The sequence below is a fragment of the Glycine max genome, chromosome 9, assembly GCF_000004515.6.
Source record: "Glycine max cultivar Williams 82 chromosome 9, Glycine_max_v4.0, whole genome shotgun sequence".
Taxonomy (NCBI): domain Eukaryota; kingdom Viridiplantae; phylum Streptophyta; class Magnoliopsida; order Fabales; family Fabaceae; genus Glycine; species Glycine max.
In genome coordinates this window covers 50,066,660-50,087,993 of record NC_038245.2, presented here as the reverse complement: position 1 = coordinate 50,087,993, position 21,334 = coordinate 50,066,660, and the positions used below count along the sequence as shown (strand labels likewise).

Sequence of the window (21,334 nt, the reverse complement as noted above, 5' to 3'; positions counted from 1 at the left end):
ATTTTTAAATGTTTTGTCCTTATTAACACCTTATCCTTTTCTTGGTCCGCCTCCTCTCCCTCCGTTTTTTTCTTTTCTTTTTCCTCATCAAAACCTCCCTTCTTTTATTTTGCAGGCTCCATTTGTTTTTAAATTCTCTTACATCAACTAATTTCAATTGACCTTAAATTGGATTGTCTTGAGGTTGTAAAGTTCATAGATGCATCTTGGACAAGACGAAGTAACTTGCAAGCAGCAATTTGTGTTGGCACTTTTTGCCTTGGTGGGACTTTCCGCGTCTTTTTAATCTTGTTGCATAAAACACTTGAGAACATGAAAGTTGTCATTTGATTCATTTTCTAGATCATCTAATGCTGCCATCATGCATAACTGCCAAAAATCACCTTAGTGGTGATGCATTGTAGAAGCATTTTTGTTTTCAATTTCTTGTCAATTTAGCAATCATTAATATTTTTTTTTGCAGTTTTACACAATTAATTTTAGTTTGGGTGTTGTTAGGTGCGTCTAGCATTTTTGATTAATGTCCAAAATGTCTTTGACTTATTGTTCATTTTAAAGTTACTTTTTCTGCCTGAATGGTGATCCGTAAGTAAATTTTTCACATACGAATTAATTTGATCCGTATGAATTATACGGATGAAGTTGATCCGTAAATATGAAATTCATCTGTATAAAACATACAGATCAAGTTGATCCGTATGGTTTATACAGATAGAGTTCATCCATATAAAGTATACAGATCAAGTTCATCTGTTTTTTTTTTTTAATTTCTTAAAGTTTTATTTTTCTTTAAGTATTAATATGCTTTATATATATATATATATATATATATATATATATATATATATATATATATATATAATTTTGTAATAGTAAATATTTTTTATTTATAAAAAAATATACGGATTAAATAATTCGTATGAGTTATATCAAAATTAATTGTCACAAAATTTATTATTGAAATTTATATGCGCGTTAAATATACATAGAAATTTTAGTGTTATGTATAATAATATCATTTATTTTATAATGTAATTGACTTATTAGCTCGGTTGGTTAGAGCGTTCGGCTAATAACCTGAAAGTTATAGGTTCGATTCTTGTTTGGACCATTAATTTTAAATTACATTTCACGAACTTTGTAATTTCAAGACTCTCCAATTCAAGGTCAATGAGTTTGATGTAAGAGGATTTAAAACAAACAAAACCCGCAAAAATTAAATGAGGAAGGAGATGTTGATAAGGAAATAGAGAGGGGAAATGAGAAGAAGGGGGAGAAAGAAGTAAAATGGAGAGGTTTTAATAGGGACCAAAACATTTGAACAAAAATTGTAAAGGGACTAAAACATGAGTTTTAAGTGTAGGAATTTAACTAAAACATAAAAAATGTGTTGTTGCATGTACGGTTAATTTAGCATTGCTATCTTGCCTTATACACAGCAAATTAGAGGATATATGACTCTACTATTGGTGCCATCTTTTTCCTATGACTTGTGTTATTTGTTTGATGACAATTAATCAATATGTTAATGGTTTTGAATGCATTAACATATGAGCATTTACTATCATGAAAAGAATACTATATATACTAAGAGGTCTCATGGTGCTTTTAGATGGAAGGCTTTGAAGGTCTCCGATAAGGTGATCGTGACGAGATAAATGCTAGATATGTTGTGGTCATTTATAAGCCCTAGGTATTACACATAGAAGAGTAGACCTTCCATGACATTTACTTCTTTAAATTTGGCCCTTTTATTGCGCATCCATCTAGTTGAGAGGGTGCTACGACAATTTGGACACATATAGGGGATTCCTCATTCTGTGCTTGTCATTACCAAGCAAAAATGCCCTTTGTCGAGGTATATGATGAGAGGTTTAGTCGGTATCTCTCCTACATTATAGACAATAGGACTAGATGAGCACTTTTGCCTAAGGTTTTGTTTGGATTGATGGAAGGGGGGGGAAAGGGATGGAACGGTTATTGCTAAGTTTTAAAATATCTAATTTAATCCTGTAACTGTTAGCATCTCTTCCTCAGATATTCTTGTTATGTGCTTTATTCTTTCTAACTGAACCTCTATCTTTCTCTTCTTTATAAGTTACAGTTTTTTAAATTATAGAATTCCACATTTATATTCTTCTCAAGTTTCAATTGTTGTTCAAAGGGAAATTGGGAAAATGTAGAATTTCAACTTTTCTTTGTTGAAACACTCACAGATTCTTTAGTGATGAAGAATATGCATACACACAGATAGAGAAAGAGATAGGGAGAGAAGTTTTATTATTCACATATCTCTAACACTGCACTTACCAATGACTCCCTTATATATGAATATATCAAACACTTCACTCTTTTTCTCTGAGATAAATCCACATTTTTCTAGTAATTTCATCAATAGAAGACATAAAGTAGTTGTTACCTTCCAATGTTTTGACTTCTAAGGGGCCACAAACATTTGAAAATATCACCTCAAGCTTTTCGTTGGATCTGATTTGTAACTTGAAGGAATTTCTTGGTTGCTTGGACTCACAGGATTCAACACACAATCGCTTTGGCATTCCAATTGGAGGAAGACCATGCACCATACTCTAGTTTCCCAATAGATTTAAGCTTCTGAAATTCAGATGCCCAAGCCTGTGATGCCACGCCCAACTCTCATCACTAATTACTGTGGCTAAGCATTAATTGGTGCTCCATAATTTGAATCCCAATCTCGAAGGTTCTATTTTTTGAAAGAGGAGCCTTCAAGATCAGTATTCCTATGCTGTCAAACATTTTTAATTGACTATGCTCCATGTTAATTGAGTAGCTTTTCTCCAATAGTTGTACGAGGCTGAGAAGATTATTCTTCATGTTGGGAACATACAACACATCACTAATGAAGGATCGTTGCTCATCTTTTCTCTGGATCATCATGCCAATACCTTTTGCAGTCACAGTACCATTGTAAGAAAATTTGATCTTGCTCTTCACCTTTTCATCAAGATTCATTCTTGTTTGCATCATGATAAGCTGCCCTTTGCGCCTCACTAGGATTTGTTCCAAGTTCTTGAACATGTCCCTGTACAATTTATGTGATGTCTTGGAAGTGAAGGATTACTCTCATTGGGACACACCACCTATGATAATTCTTGCCATTGAGAATGGATAGAGAAGCCGGAAGATTTCATTGGAAGATGTCACCTTTGTGCGCGGAAGCATGTGATTCCAGGAAACATATATAACTCTAAATACCAATTTGTTGAAACACTCACACACACAATATAGATAACTCTGAATACCAATTTGTTGAAACACTTTCACACACACAACTACACACACAAAGTTTCTTAGTGATGGAGAACATGCGCGCACACAGATAGAGAAAGAGATAGGAAGAGAAATTTTATTATTCACATATCTCTAACACTGCACTTAACAATGACTCCCTCATGTAAGAAAGTCTGTGCAATTGTAACTAACAATATAACAGGCTGACTAACTAAGTGAATTACAACTAACACTCTTTTTATGAGTGGAGAAACCATTTGCTTGACGAATTGTAGAATATAATGGACTTAAAAAAATGAAGAAAAAAAAATGCCAATACACACTTCATGCAGCCATGATGATAAAAAAAGAAGTCACTTTAAAATTAGGGGCAATACAGAAAATGGAAAGTTATAATTTATTTCATTCCGTTCTCTTTTCAAACGATGTAACAAAATATTTGTTCTGTTCTTTTATGAATTCCCCAAATAATGGAATTATATTTTTGATCCATTTCACTCTTATCCATTCTGTTCCGTTATTCATCATCAACCCAAACATAGCCTTATTTAGGTCTTATTTGCGGGCATGCATGGATGAATACTTGGAGTGGTTCTACTGTTTCTCATCCATATATTAGACTAGAACTCCCTTTGAAGCATTTAGCTTCTTTGAGTAATTCTCATGATTGTCATTTAAGTGTCTGTATCTTTCTTCCCTATGTATTGAGCAATAATCAAACTTTCATAGTACTTATTTATATTTATTTTTTATAGGCGTTATTTGAGACGATGGCTTAAGATCTTAAGTCCATGCTTGACCTGAGGATGGTTACCCTTATTCTTGACGCTTATACGTCCATAGAGTGCCCATTGACTCTCGCTTAATCAGACCTAGCAACAAGATGTACATATTAGAGGAGGAGGAAGACCCGTAGTCATGTTTCAGTGTTATTATTATTTTTACTTCATTGTATTTTATTTTGCATCTCAGGTTCACTTATTTTGTAACATTTCATGGTTCATATTTTATATTGTTTCGTGTTATTTTGACTTATCTCTATTATGAGTATTTTGATTTATTATAATTTGTTTCATATATATATATATATATATCACAAAATATATAGAGAGAGAGAGAATAAACATATATTTATTATTAAAAACACACACATATGCATATTATATTAATTTTATTATATTATACATCTTTATATATAAGTTTTATGGTTGGAGGATTTGATTATTTCTTATTAGTATTATATATCTAATTAGCTTATTTATCATTTGAAATAAAAATTTCTTCAGTACATGTACTTGATTTCATCAGTTTTTACCAATTATAGTCTAAATGTTACTGCATGTCTCCCCTGTTCTATTTATAAAAAAACAGGTGATAATATGATATCTTTTGTTCTGTTCATAAGAATTAAGTGATGTGACTATCACTTATTTCTTATAAATAGGACTAGAAATAGTATTATTTATTGTATTTTATTATTATTTTTCATTGAAAAGTTTTCTATATGCATAGTACAAGTATAAAAATCGCATGATGCAATGGTCACTTACCCTAGTGGGTAATATATTTCTTTATCATTAAAATAATGTAGGGGAAATGGTACGTGAAAAAACACCTATGATTAGAGTGAATGTATGCTGTTTTAATTATATTCTAGTACAAAGAAGATTCTGAATATATATTACAATAGCCTTCTTGTTACTGAAAGACAGTTGCGTACTAAGACACCAACGAGCTTTGTTGATCCCGTTGGCAAAAAATGTTTGTAATACCCGCCTAAGTTTAATCATTAATATTATGAGCGACATGGCCTAGAACAATTTAAGAGTTGTTTTTTGACAGAAAGAACAATTTAAGAGTTATGACAACACTTCTACAGCTTGTCGTGAGAATCAAAACAAGGTCCTACAAATTAAATTCATATAAGGTACCACCACTAACCCTTGATCTAATAATTATTCTATGTATATATATAGCTTCATCTATTAGTCTTAAAAACACTCAATCCATTATTCACTCAAACAAAACAAAACAATAAAAAAAAAGTGGAAAAAATGTCTGGCGTGCCATTACCCTCAAACCTTCTGCCTGGTGATGGAAGCCCTGAATGGTTTAGCAGAGCAGACAATGCATGGCAGCTAATAGCTGCAACCCTAGTTGGTCTCCAAAGTGTTCCAGGGCTCATAATCTTGTACGGTGGAGCAGTGAAGAAGAAATGGGCAGTGAACTCAGCATTCATGTCACTCTATGCTTTTGCATGTGTGTTTTTCTGTTGGGTTGTGTGGGGATACAGAATGTCTTTTGGTGATGAGCTTCTTCCTTTCTGGGGAAAGCCTGCTATGTCACTTGAACATACTTACCTTTTCAAGAGGGCCTTTTTGGGGGCATTCCCAAATGCCACAATGGTGTATTTCCAGTGTGTCTTTGCTGCCATCACTTTGATTCTCATTGCTGGGGCTGTGTTGGGGCGCATGAACTTCTATGCTTGGATGTTGTTTGTGCCTTTGTGGCTCACTTTCTCATACACCTTCACAGCTTTCAGCATATGGAGTTCTAGTGGGTTTTTGACCAAAATGGGGATAATAGACTACTCAGGTGGATATGTGATCCATTTGTCTTCCGGGGTTGCAGGATTCACGGCTGCATATTGGGTAAGCAATAAGATTTTTGTATGCTTTGATTAATTCGTCCAATATATTTTTAGGCTAGGCTTAATTAATTCCTTTTACTATGATTAATATTTAGTTTATTGTGTCTTTTCTTTGTCACAATCTTCACCTATTTAACCTTTTGTTTGTTCTTAGAATGCATGTACAACACAAATAAAGTTAAAACCAAAGTTGGAAACACTAACGTTGCAAAACACTCCATTGAGACTCAAAGTTTTTCTCTATTTTTTTTCCTTAGGTCATATCACTTAACATATTTACACTACTTCTATATATATTTTCTATTTGTTTCTCTCTCTCTGAGTGTTTATTACTAGCATATGGATGTTCAAGAATCACTTTTCTTAAAAAATAATTGCACATTCTTTCACTTAATTTTTCTTCTATCTCACTTTCATCCCATTTTTCTTCTTGATTATCTTTTCATCACTTGCTACATTCATCACTTTTCTCTCTCTGTTTTTTTTTTCTTACTATATATTTTTTCCCTCCCCCATACCTTCGCATAGCGAAGAGCTCTGGACAATGGGTACGAAGTTTTTTATATTTTTTCCCTCCATCTCAAAATAGGGGTAGTCATCATTTACAATTTTTCAAAATAAAATTCATGGACACCCATCACTAGATGATATCTAGAGAGAGAAAGAGAAAAAATATATGGTGTGTACAGTATTATACATAAGTGTCTATATATGATGACTCTAAGCATGCACCAAGCAATCAAAGTAACATAGAAAAAGAATAACGATGAGTGCATACACATGTAAATGATTTGACAGGTTGGGCCACGGCTAAACAAGGACAGGGAAAGGTTCCCTCCAAACAACATTCTTCTGATGCTGGCAGGGGCAGGGCTGCTGTGGATGGGGTGGACGGGCTTCAACGGAGGAGATCCATACACAGTAAACTCGGATGCTTCCCTTGCCGTCCTCAACACCCATGCTTGCACTGCTACCAGCTTGCTCACTTGGGTCATCCTTGATGTCCTCTTTTTCCGAAAGCCTTCTGTCATTGGAGCTGTTCAAGGCATGATCACTGGCTTGGTTTGCATAACCCCTGCTGCAGGTTTCTAAACTTCAATCTCCATATTTATTTATATAATTTTTTTGAGTAAATTATACCGATATTCTTTGAAATTAATTTGTCAAATTTTCTCAATATCCCTTCTTTTTCAACTCTTACAATAATCTCTTAATTGTTTGAAAAATATTACACTAATATCTTATATATGTTAAGGTTAATTTATTAGTTTTTATTAATGAGAGGATTTAAACCTACCATCTCTCTCCTCTTTCTTCCTAAACCACTACTATATTAATCTTATATTTATTATTAAATGATCTCCTTGAAAACATTGAACCATGTAGTCTTATAAGAGAGATTGTTATAAACGTTTTAAAAAACCAGTAGGATGGCATGCAACCTCAAGAAATCGCAAAGGTGTCAGTGTAACTTACTTTCTTTTTTTTGGGTGTACTATAGTGAGTAGGAACTAATTAGAATGTTTCATGGTATAATTGTTCCTTCCTTGTCTTGTTCAGGTGTTGTGGAGGGATGGGCAGCACTTATAATGGGAGTGTTATCTGGCTCAATTCCATGGTTCACCATGATGGTGGTCCATAAGAGATCAAAGCTACTGCAGAAGGTTGATGATACAATGGCAGTGTTCCACACTCATGCCATTGCAGGAACCCTAGGAGGACTCCTCACTGGACTCTTTGCTGATCCAAGACTTAACAAATTGTTCTATGGAACTGATGGTCAATACGTTGGTTTCTTTTATGGTTTAGGTTCGAAGAAGGTCAGTACCGGGTTCAGGCAAATGGGGGTCCAAATCCTTGGGATTATCTTTGTTATCTTTGTCAATGTTATCAGCACAAGTTTGATTTGCCTCTTCATTAGAATTTTTGTTCCGTTGAGAATGTCTGAAGAGGATATGGAGATAGGTGATGAGGCTGCTCATGGGGAAGAAGCTTATGCAATCTGGGGTCAGGGTGATAAGCTTGAAAACTCAAGTTCTAAGTATGGAAGTTCATTATATGATGATGTTGAAGCTGGTGGCCCCAAGAAGAAGCGTGGCGGCACGGTTGAGATGATGTCGAACTAAATATATAGTATGATATGTCGTTGTATTGGTCTTGGTCTTGTTTTCAGAAACATATATTAATGTGAAATAAAAGGTCGTGAATGTCTCATTGTTCTTTGGGTCCTAGGATACATCTACTTTGTTTATTTTACTTTCCCTATGTTCATTCTTCAGAACAAATGAATAAGATCACTAACGGAAATTTCGATTGTATATATTATTGTTTGTGGACCATGTTACTAGTAGTACGATTGATGTTAGTTCTCAGGTATGGCTAATTCATGCATACGTAATATTTATATTATGTTTCCTTAAGCTGATACTTCTTTCTATGACATCTTTTTTATCTGCTCACAAGGTCGTGGTTACGCTAGTGGACTTGTAAGTCAATATATATAAGATTCTAAACATTTGTATCTTGATAAAAATAAAATAAAATATTAGTATATGTTGATTTTGATTTTCGAATACAATTAATTGTGTCAATAACTAATTACTAATTGAAGAGTTTCCCAATTTACTTGATGAAGAAATCTTGTTCCTCGTAGTGAAATCCCAATCTACTAAAGAGCTTTTGGTAGCCGTGTCACCGAAATAAGTTATGTTATGCTACTCGATCGATCCTAAGTGAAATACATAAAAGAATTTATGCCAATCTTCGTATATATATCAAGAGTTTATGCCAACCCTTGTCATCATAAGTGGTTGTCCAGGATGTGGAGAGAAAAATATGAACATAGAGGAGTCAGCCCACATGCAAACCCTAATCCACTGCATGGCAATCATGTTATTTCCATTACAAAAGATCTATATATGGGGAATGGAAAGCACAATAATAAGGTTTTAAATATCAACCATGCATATATATAGCAACTCTCCATCTATAACATTTATTTTTCTCTCACGCTCTTTGCAAAACATTCACCCCATCATCTCATGGATTCGGTTCCTTTTAGCGATGAAAATGAGTAATGAACTTGGTGGGTGCTTACAACCACACTCATCATGCACTGAACAAAGACAGCTAGCACATACCAGGGTCAGTCTTGACATTTTGGTGCCCACGACAAATTGAGAACTTTATACCCTCATAAATTTTTGAAATTCATCGTTCTTGCATTTTTTGTTGCAAAATTATTAATGATTTGTTCAGAATCAAGTTTTTATTTTTAAAAAAATCGTTGCAATATAAACAAAAGTATGATTATTTAATTTACCTACTTATATACAAGATTTCAAATACAAATTTAACAATTTCAAATTTGATAAATTTGTTTCAGTATAAGAAATAGTAAAAACAAAAGTTAAAACTATTTTGTAAGTTGTACATGTATTATGAAAATAATTAAATGTCTTTATATAACTTAATATCCACGTCTTGGTTCTCACTGTCATCTAACGAAAAAGCCCCTTTTGACAACAAAGAGACAGAAAGTGGCACAGATTAGAGAGAATTGAACGAGATATAGATATTGATAGAATAACATTGAGAAGGCACAACTGGAAGTTACACAATGCGACTATTCTACATAACTGTGTAACATTTTATGCTGTGTTCTCTTTTTCACATGTACATAACACAAGATAGCATATATACACGCTCATTTTAATATCTATATCAAAACATCATTAACACGCTCATTTTCACACCATCACAACATCATCTCACACTACCTAGGGATGCAGTCACAGCATAATCTTCTCACACACATTTGACTCATTTTGTACTCAGTCAAGACAAAAACAGCAGCCACTCACCAATATTGTTTTGTCCACTCTCTTTCACCACATAAAATTAGGCTTCAAAGATGTCATACAACAGAGTCTCTCCTTCACAAAAGGGATCACCGCTGATTGAATCCTCTCCTCTCTACATAATAAATAGACACACTCTTCATACACTGAAAAAAACCAAGAGTACACTCAGGCACTCTCACAAGTCACAACACTCCATCTTTTCTATACATCATTGTTATGTTATTTATGCATCTTTTGATCACTTATACATTGTTCAACTTTTGTATTCTTATTCAATGAGACTTTTTCTTACATTTGTACTAGGACCTCTCATTTTCTTTCTCACTGAATACACACATCTCTTGCAAATTTTATATCATGTTTTCTGTATTTTTTATATTGTCTAGTATTTAAGAATCAGAAAAATGTAAAACATAAAAACTTTAATATGAAGAGTACGTTTCATGCAATAAGAAACATCCGATAACAGTGCAGTGTAAAAGAGCTGAGTACTTCCATTTTGCATTTGGATTTGCATAGAGACATTTTGTTTATGATATTCCATGACGTTTTTCCTCTTTCTGAAATTACCATTAAGTTTGTTTCTTGCCATGATCATTCTTTCTCTAGTTCCCACACTAGAGTTTGAAAAACAAATAAAAAGTACATTGAACTTTTTAAATCAATCAGAAGACATGCTAAAAGAAAACGACATAACATTGCTTAAAAAGTAACGAGCTTTTGCCTCGTGAGAAGCATTTAGAGTACTTTACTTCTTTATGAATCTACAAGGCGTTTGTTTTCAATCAACAAAGAAATATTTATTGATGGGAACCAAGGGTGCCAGCATGTTCATATTACAAACAGTTAAGTAAATTTTGTATCTACATCCTGATGGATACGGCTACGACTTCTCACCTTGACTCACAAATAGTCCCTATATTTTCCCTGAACCAGTTAACTTTCCCGGTGTGGAAATTTTGTTAAACTAAAATTTTTAATCTGTGTTACAAATTATAAAACAAAATTAAAGTCATTAACAAAATACGAAAAAATAAAAATCATTCATTAGTAATCATTCACTATTTGGCTTCTCAATTCGAAACTGATGGACTATTTTATTTTTCATTAGTGCAGACCAAATTATTACAAATTTCACTAGTAAGTAACCGTCCTATCCTTGTTGTACCCTTACCCTTCCCCCATCAGCAACAGAACCAAATAAATTTATGTGCAACACAGCAATATTTAGACCAGGTTGTTGGAGAAAGAGCTGGAAAACTTGGTCTAGTGAAGTACCACCAGGTGCTTTGCCAGGGAAGGGTATTAATGAACTCTCAATATTGATGAAGTCTTGAGAAATCAGGGACGTTGCCCACTGACTACTGAAGAGATTGGATTACGTACAGGGCGTGTTCAAAGCTATATACAACTAGTTCAATGTCTACTAGTGCAACTTGTCTCAAATCTCAATAGTCATGACTCATTTATAATATCTACTTGTTTAGAAATGGAACAAAGATGATCTCATTATGAATTTAAAAGCCACACGGAAATTTTCGAGGTATGAGTTATATAAAATAAGGGATTTGGTTGTAATAGACATGCAGAGAGCACATGTGAAGAAATAAATACAAGAATTAATTAACTGTTGCTCAATAAATTCAATGAAATGCTTGAACATATAACATTAATCTAATGGTTTTTATATACTTTACTTATTCATAACAAGACTATTTTTCGTATTACCACAAATTTCATTGAGACTATTTCACTATGCGAGGCTTCTCATATAGCGCTATTAATTGCTGCAGTTCCAGAAATGGTGGACTCAAAGAGTGAAGCAAACTTCAATAACTCTTGCTGCGGTTATATTCTTCGTGTTGCGTAAAAGGTCTTCAAACTCCAATATATAAGACTATTCCACTTTGTGAATGTTCAAGAAATGGTGGACTCCAGTTTGATTACGGTGATGATAGCTCACTTGCAAATATTTTGGAGAAATTAATCCTCAAAACATTCTCTTTAACCGTATAGATGTCGGAGATCTTGATTGTAGATTTTGATTGAAGATCTATGAGCTACGAGATATCGGAGAGCTTGCTTGATCTTCAAACTAAAATCCCCGAAAGCAACTCATTTAGAGTCATCCAACAAAATACAATGGTACAAGATCATGATGTAATTAATCAAGGAAATCATGGTCGTTGAAAGATTCATCGATCAGTGACATTCTGCTCAGGACTGGATCAACGCACAACATAGGTGTTGAGATGTTTGTTGGCTTTAGGATCTGGTGGAGGTGACTGCACAACAAGCTTGTATTGGAGAACATAAGAATTTAGTCAAAAACAAATAAAAATTGAAGGAATATGATCAATGGATGAAGAAGAAATTAAAATTGCTTCATTATGGAAGAGAGGACATGTTTGCAATAGCTATGACTACATTGGATTAGAGTAGAATGGCTAGGTTTTCTGTGTCTGAAGCTGTCAAGGCATACATGAATATAAAGAATTTGAGTCTCGTGATGGGTGAGGTCAAGGTGTGTCTAGAATTTTCTATTGGTCAATGCAAATAAAGTATATTATTTACTTTAATAATATTATTACATTTTTATTTGTAAAATATAATATATTTATTAAATTTATTACATATTTATTAATCATTCATGAATGTAATTAATGTAATATTTATTATATTTGATACATATTTATTAAACATAAAATTTATTTTAATGTAATATTATTGTAATTAATGTAATAGTTATAAAATATAGAGAAAACAGTTTTTATTCTTATCTAATATTATTTATTAATTTCTAAAATACAGAATACTATTAAATTTAATAATATTATTAAATTTATTTTTTAAATATATAATATATTTATTAAATTTAATACATGAATATCCATTAATCACTTGAATGTAATTAATGTCATATTCATTATGCTTATTAAATTTAATTAGTGTTTACTCTTGATAAATTAATTAATTTTATTTTACTTCGATTTATAATTATAAATGAAAAAAAATTATTGGAGAGAAAATGCAAAAAAATGTTATTTTATTAGAGATAAAAAACATTTTAAGTTTATTATCTATTGACCAATACAATTATAGTATAATATTAACTTTAATAATATTATTAAAATTTTATTTTTAAAATATAGTATATTAAATGTAATACTTATTCATTAGTCATTTGAATGTAATTAATGTAATATTCATTATATTCCACACATGTTTATTAAACAGAAAAATAAGTTTTAATGCAATATTATTAATAATCTTAATTAATTTAATATTTATAAAATATAGAAAAAATTAATTTTCTGTCCTTACATAGTATTATTTGTTCACTTGTTTATTTATAAAACACAGTATATTATTAAATTTAATAATATTATTAAATTTATATTTTAAATATAATATATTTATTAAATTTAGTATATGTTCTTATTAATCATTTGAATTTTCATATGAATTTATTTATATGAAGAAATATTAATAAAATAATAATAAAAATAATATTTAATACCTATATATATTTTTTAAATTTCTATTTTTTAAAAATATTATTTTATAAATATATTTAACAAATAGAAAAATGTATCATTTATATAAATAAACAGATAAAGAGATTTTTTTTCTATTGGTCAATGCAAATAAAGTATATTATTTACTTTAATAATATTATTACATTTTTACTTGTAAAATATAATATATTTATTAAATTTATTACATATTTATTAATCATTCATGAATGTAATTAATGTAATATTGATTATATTTGATACATATTTATTAAACATAAAATTTATTTTAATGTAATATTATTGTAATTAATGTAATAGTTATAAAATATAGAGAAAACAGTTTTTATTCTTATCTAATATTATTTATTAATTTCTAAAATACAGAATACTATTAAATTTAATAATATTATTAAATTTATTTTTTAAATATATAATATATTTATTAAATTTAATACATGAATATCCATTAATCACTTGAATGTAATTAATGTCATATTCATTATGCTTATTAAATTTAATTAGTGTTTACTCTTGATAAATTAATTAATTTTATTTTACTTCCGATTTATAATTCAAATGAAAAAAATTTATTGGAGAGAAAATGCAAAAAAATGTTATTTTATTAGAGATAAAAAACATTTTAAGTTTATTATCTATTGACCAATACAATTATAGTATAATATTAACTTTAATAATATTATTAAAATTTTATTTTTAAAATATAGTATATTAAATGTAATACATATTCATTAGTCATTTGAATGTAATTAATGTAATATTCATTATATTCCACACATGTTTATTAAACAGAAAAATAAATTTTAATTCAATATTATTAATAATCTTAATTAATTTAATATTTATAAAATATAGAAAAATAATAATTTTCTGTCCTTATATAGTATTATTTGTTCACTTATTTATTTATAAAACACAGTATATTATTAAATTTAATAATATTATTAAATTTATATATTAAATATAATATATTTATTAAATTTAGTATATGTTCTTATTAATCATTTGACTTTTCATATGAATTTATTTATATGAATAAATATTAATAAAACAATAATAAAAATAATATTTAATACCTATATATATTTTTTAAATTTCTATTTTTTAAAAATATTATTTTATAAATATATTTAACAAATAGAAAAATGTATCATTTATACAAATAAACAGATAAAGAGATTTTTTTCTTAAAAAATTATGGTAAGAATATAAAATTTTAGATATTTATTAAACATGTGACTTTTTTTATATGAATTTGTGAATATAAAAAATTTAATATATTACTTTTTATATATGTATGTATGCATGGATGCATATTTACATTGATAATTCTATTATTTTTTGTTGTCTATTAAAATATTTTGCAAACTATATTCTAAAATAGATAAGTTCAAATTATATTAATATAATAGTTGATATGTTTATTAAACTTTTAACTTTTAATTTTAATTTATTTACATTCTAAAAATATTATTAAATAAAAATTGACTAGTATATATCCTGATAAAAAAATGACTTTTAGAATTTAGGATGAAATATATTTTTTCATTAAAAAAATTAATAATTTTTAATTATATAATAATAGATAATAAAAAATTTAATAGTGACATTTCAATAAGATTTCTTTTTACATATATGACATTTTTTTTTTCATTTTATTTTGCTAGTTATGGTGTTTTTTATAAGTGAAAGTTGTGTCATAAATAGGTTAATTCCTCAATCCCCTTGAAAAAATTACACACATATACAAAAATTTCTATATTAAAGGATCACCCCTAAAAGAAAAAGAAAATATTCTAAAAAAAATGTACACACAAGATGTATATGTGGTTAAAGGATCTTGCATCTCATAGTCTAAGTTTTTATTTTGATGTTTTACATTTCAAAACACATTTTATAGGTGTGACATTATATTGATTGTTTAGAGAGACATGTGTGTTCTTAGATTAATTAGTTTTATATCTTCTACATGTTTTAATCACTCATGATTACTAAGTGTTTGATTCATAAGAGTTTGGAAGCTAAGCAAGTTTTCCAAGTTTAATCAACTACCAGGATGTTTAATCAATTGCAAGATGAAAAGGCTAGCACACAAGAACCATCTTTCTATTGAGATTAATTTAGCCAAGAAGTATCAAATTAATCATTTACCTAATATAGTAATCGATTACCAAGCTTGCTTCGAGCCAAAGATAGGCTCTGTGTAACACAATAATTGATTAATGTTGGTAAGACCGAGTATCGTATCCTCAGGAAATTTGTTTCACCTAAACCATGTACATTCAATATGCAAACACTTATATGGATTAAAACAAGGAAAATAGTGAGTTTTGTACTAGAAAATCTATTTGAACATAAACAAAATATCTAAAGCTATAAAAAGTGAAAACTATCAAGTTAAGAGCGTTGGGGCGTTCTACTGAATTTCTCTTAAAGTTTAAAATGTATTTTTCCCTATTTAATGTTATTCTAGTGTTCTTATGCTGAGAAACTACTCAAATCATGATTCCTCACATAAATGAGCCTAACTCTCTTTAGACTTTGTCTTTGATCCCTCAACAAACTTATTCTAAAAGAGTTGCATTAAGCCTACAACATAATATGAATTAGACCACTACACTCCATTCCTAGACATACAGATTTCTAGCTTGCTCTATCAAGTTCTAAGGTTTTAAAGCATTTTCCAATACTAAAAAGCCTAACTACACATACAAATGGGTGATAAAGCCACAAACATGTAAAATAAGCATAGATAGAAGCAATGAACACAAAAAAATAATATTAAATAGATAGTGAGAATATTACATTAAGATTGTTCAGTAGAACTCCCCAACAAAGAAGCTTAGCCTTCCATTACAAGCAAAAACTCAAAACTACAAGAAAAAAGCTATTTTTGGTGAAAGAACTTAGTAGAAGATGATGAAGGATGTCCCCTCCAACCTCTAAACCCTAACTCTCTCTATTTTCCTGGACTAAGCTCTCTCTGTTGCTCCAAACTCGTCTCTCTACTGCTTCTTCATTTCCGCCAACTTCGGTATTTTAAAGGCTCTTGGACCTTTTAGCTTCCGAAGGCTCGCTTAGCGAGAGTGGGCGCACTGAGCGCGAGAAGAGACAACGTCCTCGCTAGACGGGCTGGCTGGGCACTGGGTGAGCACATCTCTGGCTTATCCTCTTCTAGGGTTTTCCATCCACTAAGCGAGTTGGATGCCTCGCTAAGCGGATGCCACTCGCTGAGCGGATCTGCCTCGCTAAGCGAGTCATCAGCTGTTTGAACCTTCTCTTTCTTTGGCCTGAAACTGAGTTGGATTCAACATTAAGTCATAAAAATAGAGTTTCTACTCTATATAATCACACAATAAAGAAAAATATGTACAATTCCTACAAAAAAAACCATAAATTGGAGGTATAGCACTATTTCTTTGCAAATATTCAATACTAAACTAATTCATGAATAGCAACTAACAATTACCACTTATTATAATCAATTATGTTGCTTCTAAAAGACTTCAATTGCTCTTTGAAAGATGAATTAATCAATTACTAGATATAGTAATCGATTCCACTGGCTCACAGAAACATACGAAACTCTGTGCTACTTGACATAATCGATTACCACATGATGTAATTGATTACCATAATTCTAGAAATGCATAACAAATATATTTTGATCAAAATAATTGATTACATGTTTTGGTAATCAATTAAAGTTGTTTTCTTAGTTAAATTTATAAATATCCACACTTGTTCTATCTCTTTTGTGACTCTTTTGCAAAGCCTCTTTTAAAAACATTTTCTAATAGTCAATTAAAGACGTTCTTCTACATTTCTCTCAAGAGATCAACATATCAAGGATCTTTGAATCTCCATCATGGGTTGATCATTGATAAAGCTTGAAGAAATTTTGATCTGCACATCAAAGGTGTATTCATTCCAATTCTCACTTCTCTCTAGGAAATATCTCAAATAATCAAGACCATTAATCTATAAATAAAAAATAATAATATTTTAGTTTGATCATTCTCATTTTTATGTAAGATAATTATTCTCTTATGATATATTCTCATAAAGATGGTGGTGTGCATGTGATGATGATCAGGATGGTAATAATATGTTTGAGATATTATAGGATATGATAAATATTCTATGCAATAAATATTGGATTGTCTATTTTGTGAATCTTGTAGAAATTTTATAATTAAATGATATTTTAATTTGAATTTAAAATATTTTTAATCTATACTTTTAATTTTGAATTTTGATCAAACAGTTTAAATTGTCATTCTCATTCTTCACATAGGATGATCATCTTATGTTTATATATATATATATATATATATATATATATATATATATATATATATATATATATATATATATATATATATATATATATATATATATATAAAAGTAAAGAAGTCTTAGAGAAGATCCTTTGTATAGGTGAAAATTTTTTAGATATTTTTTTATGATTATAAATTAATTATTATCAAGTAATTACAATAAGTATGTGAAATTTTGAATAATTACATTAAATTGTTATCAATTTGATTTGAAATTTTGAACAATTAAATTTATTATAACTGGATTAATTTTAAAATTGTTAGATACATGATAAGAAAATAATTATTGTAAAAAGAAAATTAAAAATGAAAGTGAATTAAAAAATTTAAACAATTATAATAAGAATTTATTAGAACAACGAGTTTCTTATTCTTAATGTTTTTTTAAATTTTAAAATAATATTTTGTTATTCATCATACAAGCATGGTGATATGAAGAGAAAAAAAAACTAAACGGAGCAAAAATATAAATGCAACACATGCTGATGTATATCATGCCAAATGTTTAACATAATATAAAATGAAAGCATTGAATTTTTTTTTAACAAATTAAAAGAACTCTCAATTTAATTTAAAATAAATTTAAAATAATCAACAAAATTTTTGAAAAAAAATAAACGAATCATTATAACAATGAAATATGACCAAAAAAAGAATTATTATAATAAAAAAATTGGAAAAAAAATATTTTAAAATTTAACCAATTATGACTAAAAATTAATTAACATGAAAGCAAATAATATAAAGAAATCAAAATCCAGAGACATAAATTTAAATTTAAATTAAACGAACAAAGGATTTAAAAGATAAAAAATCAAAAAACAAATGAGAGAAAATTACAATAAGTAAAAGAAATAAATCAATATTAAAAAGTTGGGTAACACATTGAAAGTAAATTACTATAAATAAAAAAGTTACGAATTAAAATTAAATAAGTAAATTGTTTAAACGAAAATAAACAAATAGATACCAATTTTCATTGTCGTTATCATGGATTTAGATCAATTTAAGTTTAAATTAAGTCTTAGTGTTTTCTTATTTTTTTTAAGCACTTATAATTTTTATGAAGTCTGGATGTTGTTAACATTTGTAGTTAAGTAACATAAGTTATATTTTAATTTAATTAAGAATTTTTTATCGTCAAATATAGTGTATTATTTTTTTAAACTTGAATTATATTAATTGTTTGTAATCATTCATCTAAATTTTGTGTTATAATTTTTAATGTATATTTAATAAACTTAAATTAAAATAACAATTTTAGGATTTTTAAAATATAGTAATAAACTAATCGATCGCTCGGATCACTATACTAGTATTAATAAAAGTAAAGAAATCTTGGAGGAATCCTTACACATTTGAGCGGATTTTTTTAAAAATAATTTTTACTTTTTAGATAAAAAATTTAATTAAAAATTAAATATTATCAAGTTATTATGATAAATATTTGAAATTTTAAAAATTAAGTTAATTATTGTCAATATGTATATATAAAGATAATTCTATAATTTTAAATTAACTATAAACAATCTGCATTTTTTTTTTGAAATTTTGAATAATTATATCAATTATTAAATATTATTATATAATTTTAAATTAACTATAAATAATTTATAAATATAAATATTTGAAATTTTGAATAATTAGATTAATTATTATACAAGAATAATTAAGACATGCATAATTAAAAATTCTGAATACGTTTTTTAAATTCTGATTTGAATAGTTATGTAATTGAATTATCTTTATATTTTGTTATATATATATATATATATATATATATATATATATATATATGTTATATCTTTTAATTTATGTTTTTCATTTATTATGGGCTAATCACATTATTTACTAATTTTTAAAAGGTGTTATATATACCAATGCATTCCTTAGTATGCAAATTTAGGTATTTTGATTTTTTTTTCTCTAAACATATCTTTAACATATGGGACTTATTATTTATTTTTTGTTGTTTTATCATGCATTTAATTTTTTATTTAATAAGTATTAACACCTTTCAACTTTTTGAAGATACATGATCTTTTTTGTTTCACATGGTTATCTATAATTTCTTTATATAAATTTTATTCCATTTTTTGAATTATGGGTTATGTTATATATTGATTATCAAGTATTGAATGTTGTCTTATGTGAATAAAAATGTGGCGCAATATAGATAAATATGAGCATTCTATTAATATGTGTGACTGAGAAAGATAAGACAGTAAATAGCGAGACTAAAACCTTTGAACAACAGTACAGTGTAAAAAAATTAACAATATTGATGTAAAAAAATAATTAAGAAAAAAATTATTTAACTATGTAAATAAGGTTCATAGCATGTAACATATCATAATTAGAGAATATTGACATAAATAATAATAATAATAATAATAATAATAATAATAATAATAATAATAAAAAAGAAAAAAATTTGAAAGCATTAAAAGAAATTATGATGAGAACCTGAGAGAAGATTGAGTAAGTAAAAGAAATCAACCAATACAAATAAATTTAAATTAAAAAAATGATTAAAAGTAAGAAAAATGAACCTTGATTAATTTAGCATTGAATAAGAAAATTAATAAAGTTTAATTAATAATTATTTTTATTAAGAATTAAATTCGATATCATCTAAACAATTCAACCTTAATTTTAGCATATTGATCACTTATTCTTAATCATTTGGTTTATAATCATCAATTAAATAAAAATTAAGGAATTAATAATATATATTATAATTTATGAAAAAATAGAACATGTTAATATAATTTAATATTATTATTTAATCACAAACCATAGTATGTATAAAAAAAATTAGAATTTAAAAAAAAAAACTTTATAAGACTTAGATTAATTATTTGTTATCATTACTTTAAATTTTATATTTTATAACTCTTAAACATACGTTAAAGTAACAACTTTATAATTTTAAAATATAATAGAAGGCTCGTGCATCGCACATATTAGCATATATATATATATATATATATATATATATATATATATATATATATATATAAAAGTTACATTTTATTTTTTTTACTAAAAAATAAATCTTTTAACAATTTTTGAAATATTATGACTTTTTTTTATAAATTTTAATATCAATAACAGAATATCTCGTAGTTAAGTATATTATTCTAAAAAGAATTTTTTTTTATGAAGGTCAGGGCTACAGCCCGATAAATATTTTTGGTATTAATTTTACAAATTAAATTGAAATATGGATTTGAAATTATTGATGAAAGAGAGAAATCTTAGAGTTAAAAATAAGACTTACATAAATTGATAAAAGAACTGTTTAGAAGAAGAAGAAAAAAAGGTAGCATTAGATAAATCAGTTAGCAAGGTTGTTATAGAGATATTAGATGAAGAAGTAACTGGGTAATTATAAAATTTGATAAAATTTTAGAAAAAATTGTAAGTTTAGATGCACATAGTGTGTGTGAGTTTTACCCTTTAAGGAGGAGAGAGAACTCAAATGAGAAAAGATGTTCGAGGGAAAGAGTTCGGAGAATGGAGCAATAATAACAGAGATAAACTTCTAGCAGAATTTGAAAATCAAATCTTTTTCTGTCATTCAAAACTCTTTATATAGATAGGTTTTGAAAATATATGAGAAAGGTCACTTTTTAATCTGGTATCTTCTATATCTTTTATTAGAGATTTCAA

General features: G+C 28.0%; 1 protein-coding gene across 1 annotated transcript; it reads left to right on the top strand.

The window, feature by feature from the left end:
* Nucleotides 1-5,076: 5,076 nt before the first annotated feature.
* Nucleotides 5,077-8,046, top strand: AMT4.1 (ammonium transporter 4.1). Its single transcript, XM_003533638.4, has 3 exons — nt 5,077-5,921; nt 6,719-7,004; nt 7,481-8,046. The coding sequence occupies exons 1-3, from the start codon at nt 5,325-5,327 to the stop codon at nt 8,044-8,046; spliced, it is 1,449 nt and encodes a 482-aa protein (XP_003533686.1). The 5' UTR covers nt 5,077-5,324.
* The last annotated feature ends 13,288 nt before the right edge of the window (nt 8,047-21,334 follow it).

Coding starts and splice junctions, on each gene's coding strand:
- AMT4.1 (XM_003533638.4), top strand. CDS start 5,325: ATGTCTGGCGTGCCATTACCCTCAAACCTTCTGCCTGGTGATGGAAGC. Junction 5,922..6,718: donor GATTCACGGCTGCATATTGG/GTAAGCAATAAG, acceptor ATGATTTGACAG/GTTGGGCCACGGCTAAACAA. Junction 7,005..7,480: donor TTGCATAACCCCTGCTGCAG/GTTTCTAAACTT, acceptor TGTCTTGTTCAG/GTGTTGTGGAGGGATGGGCA.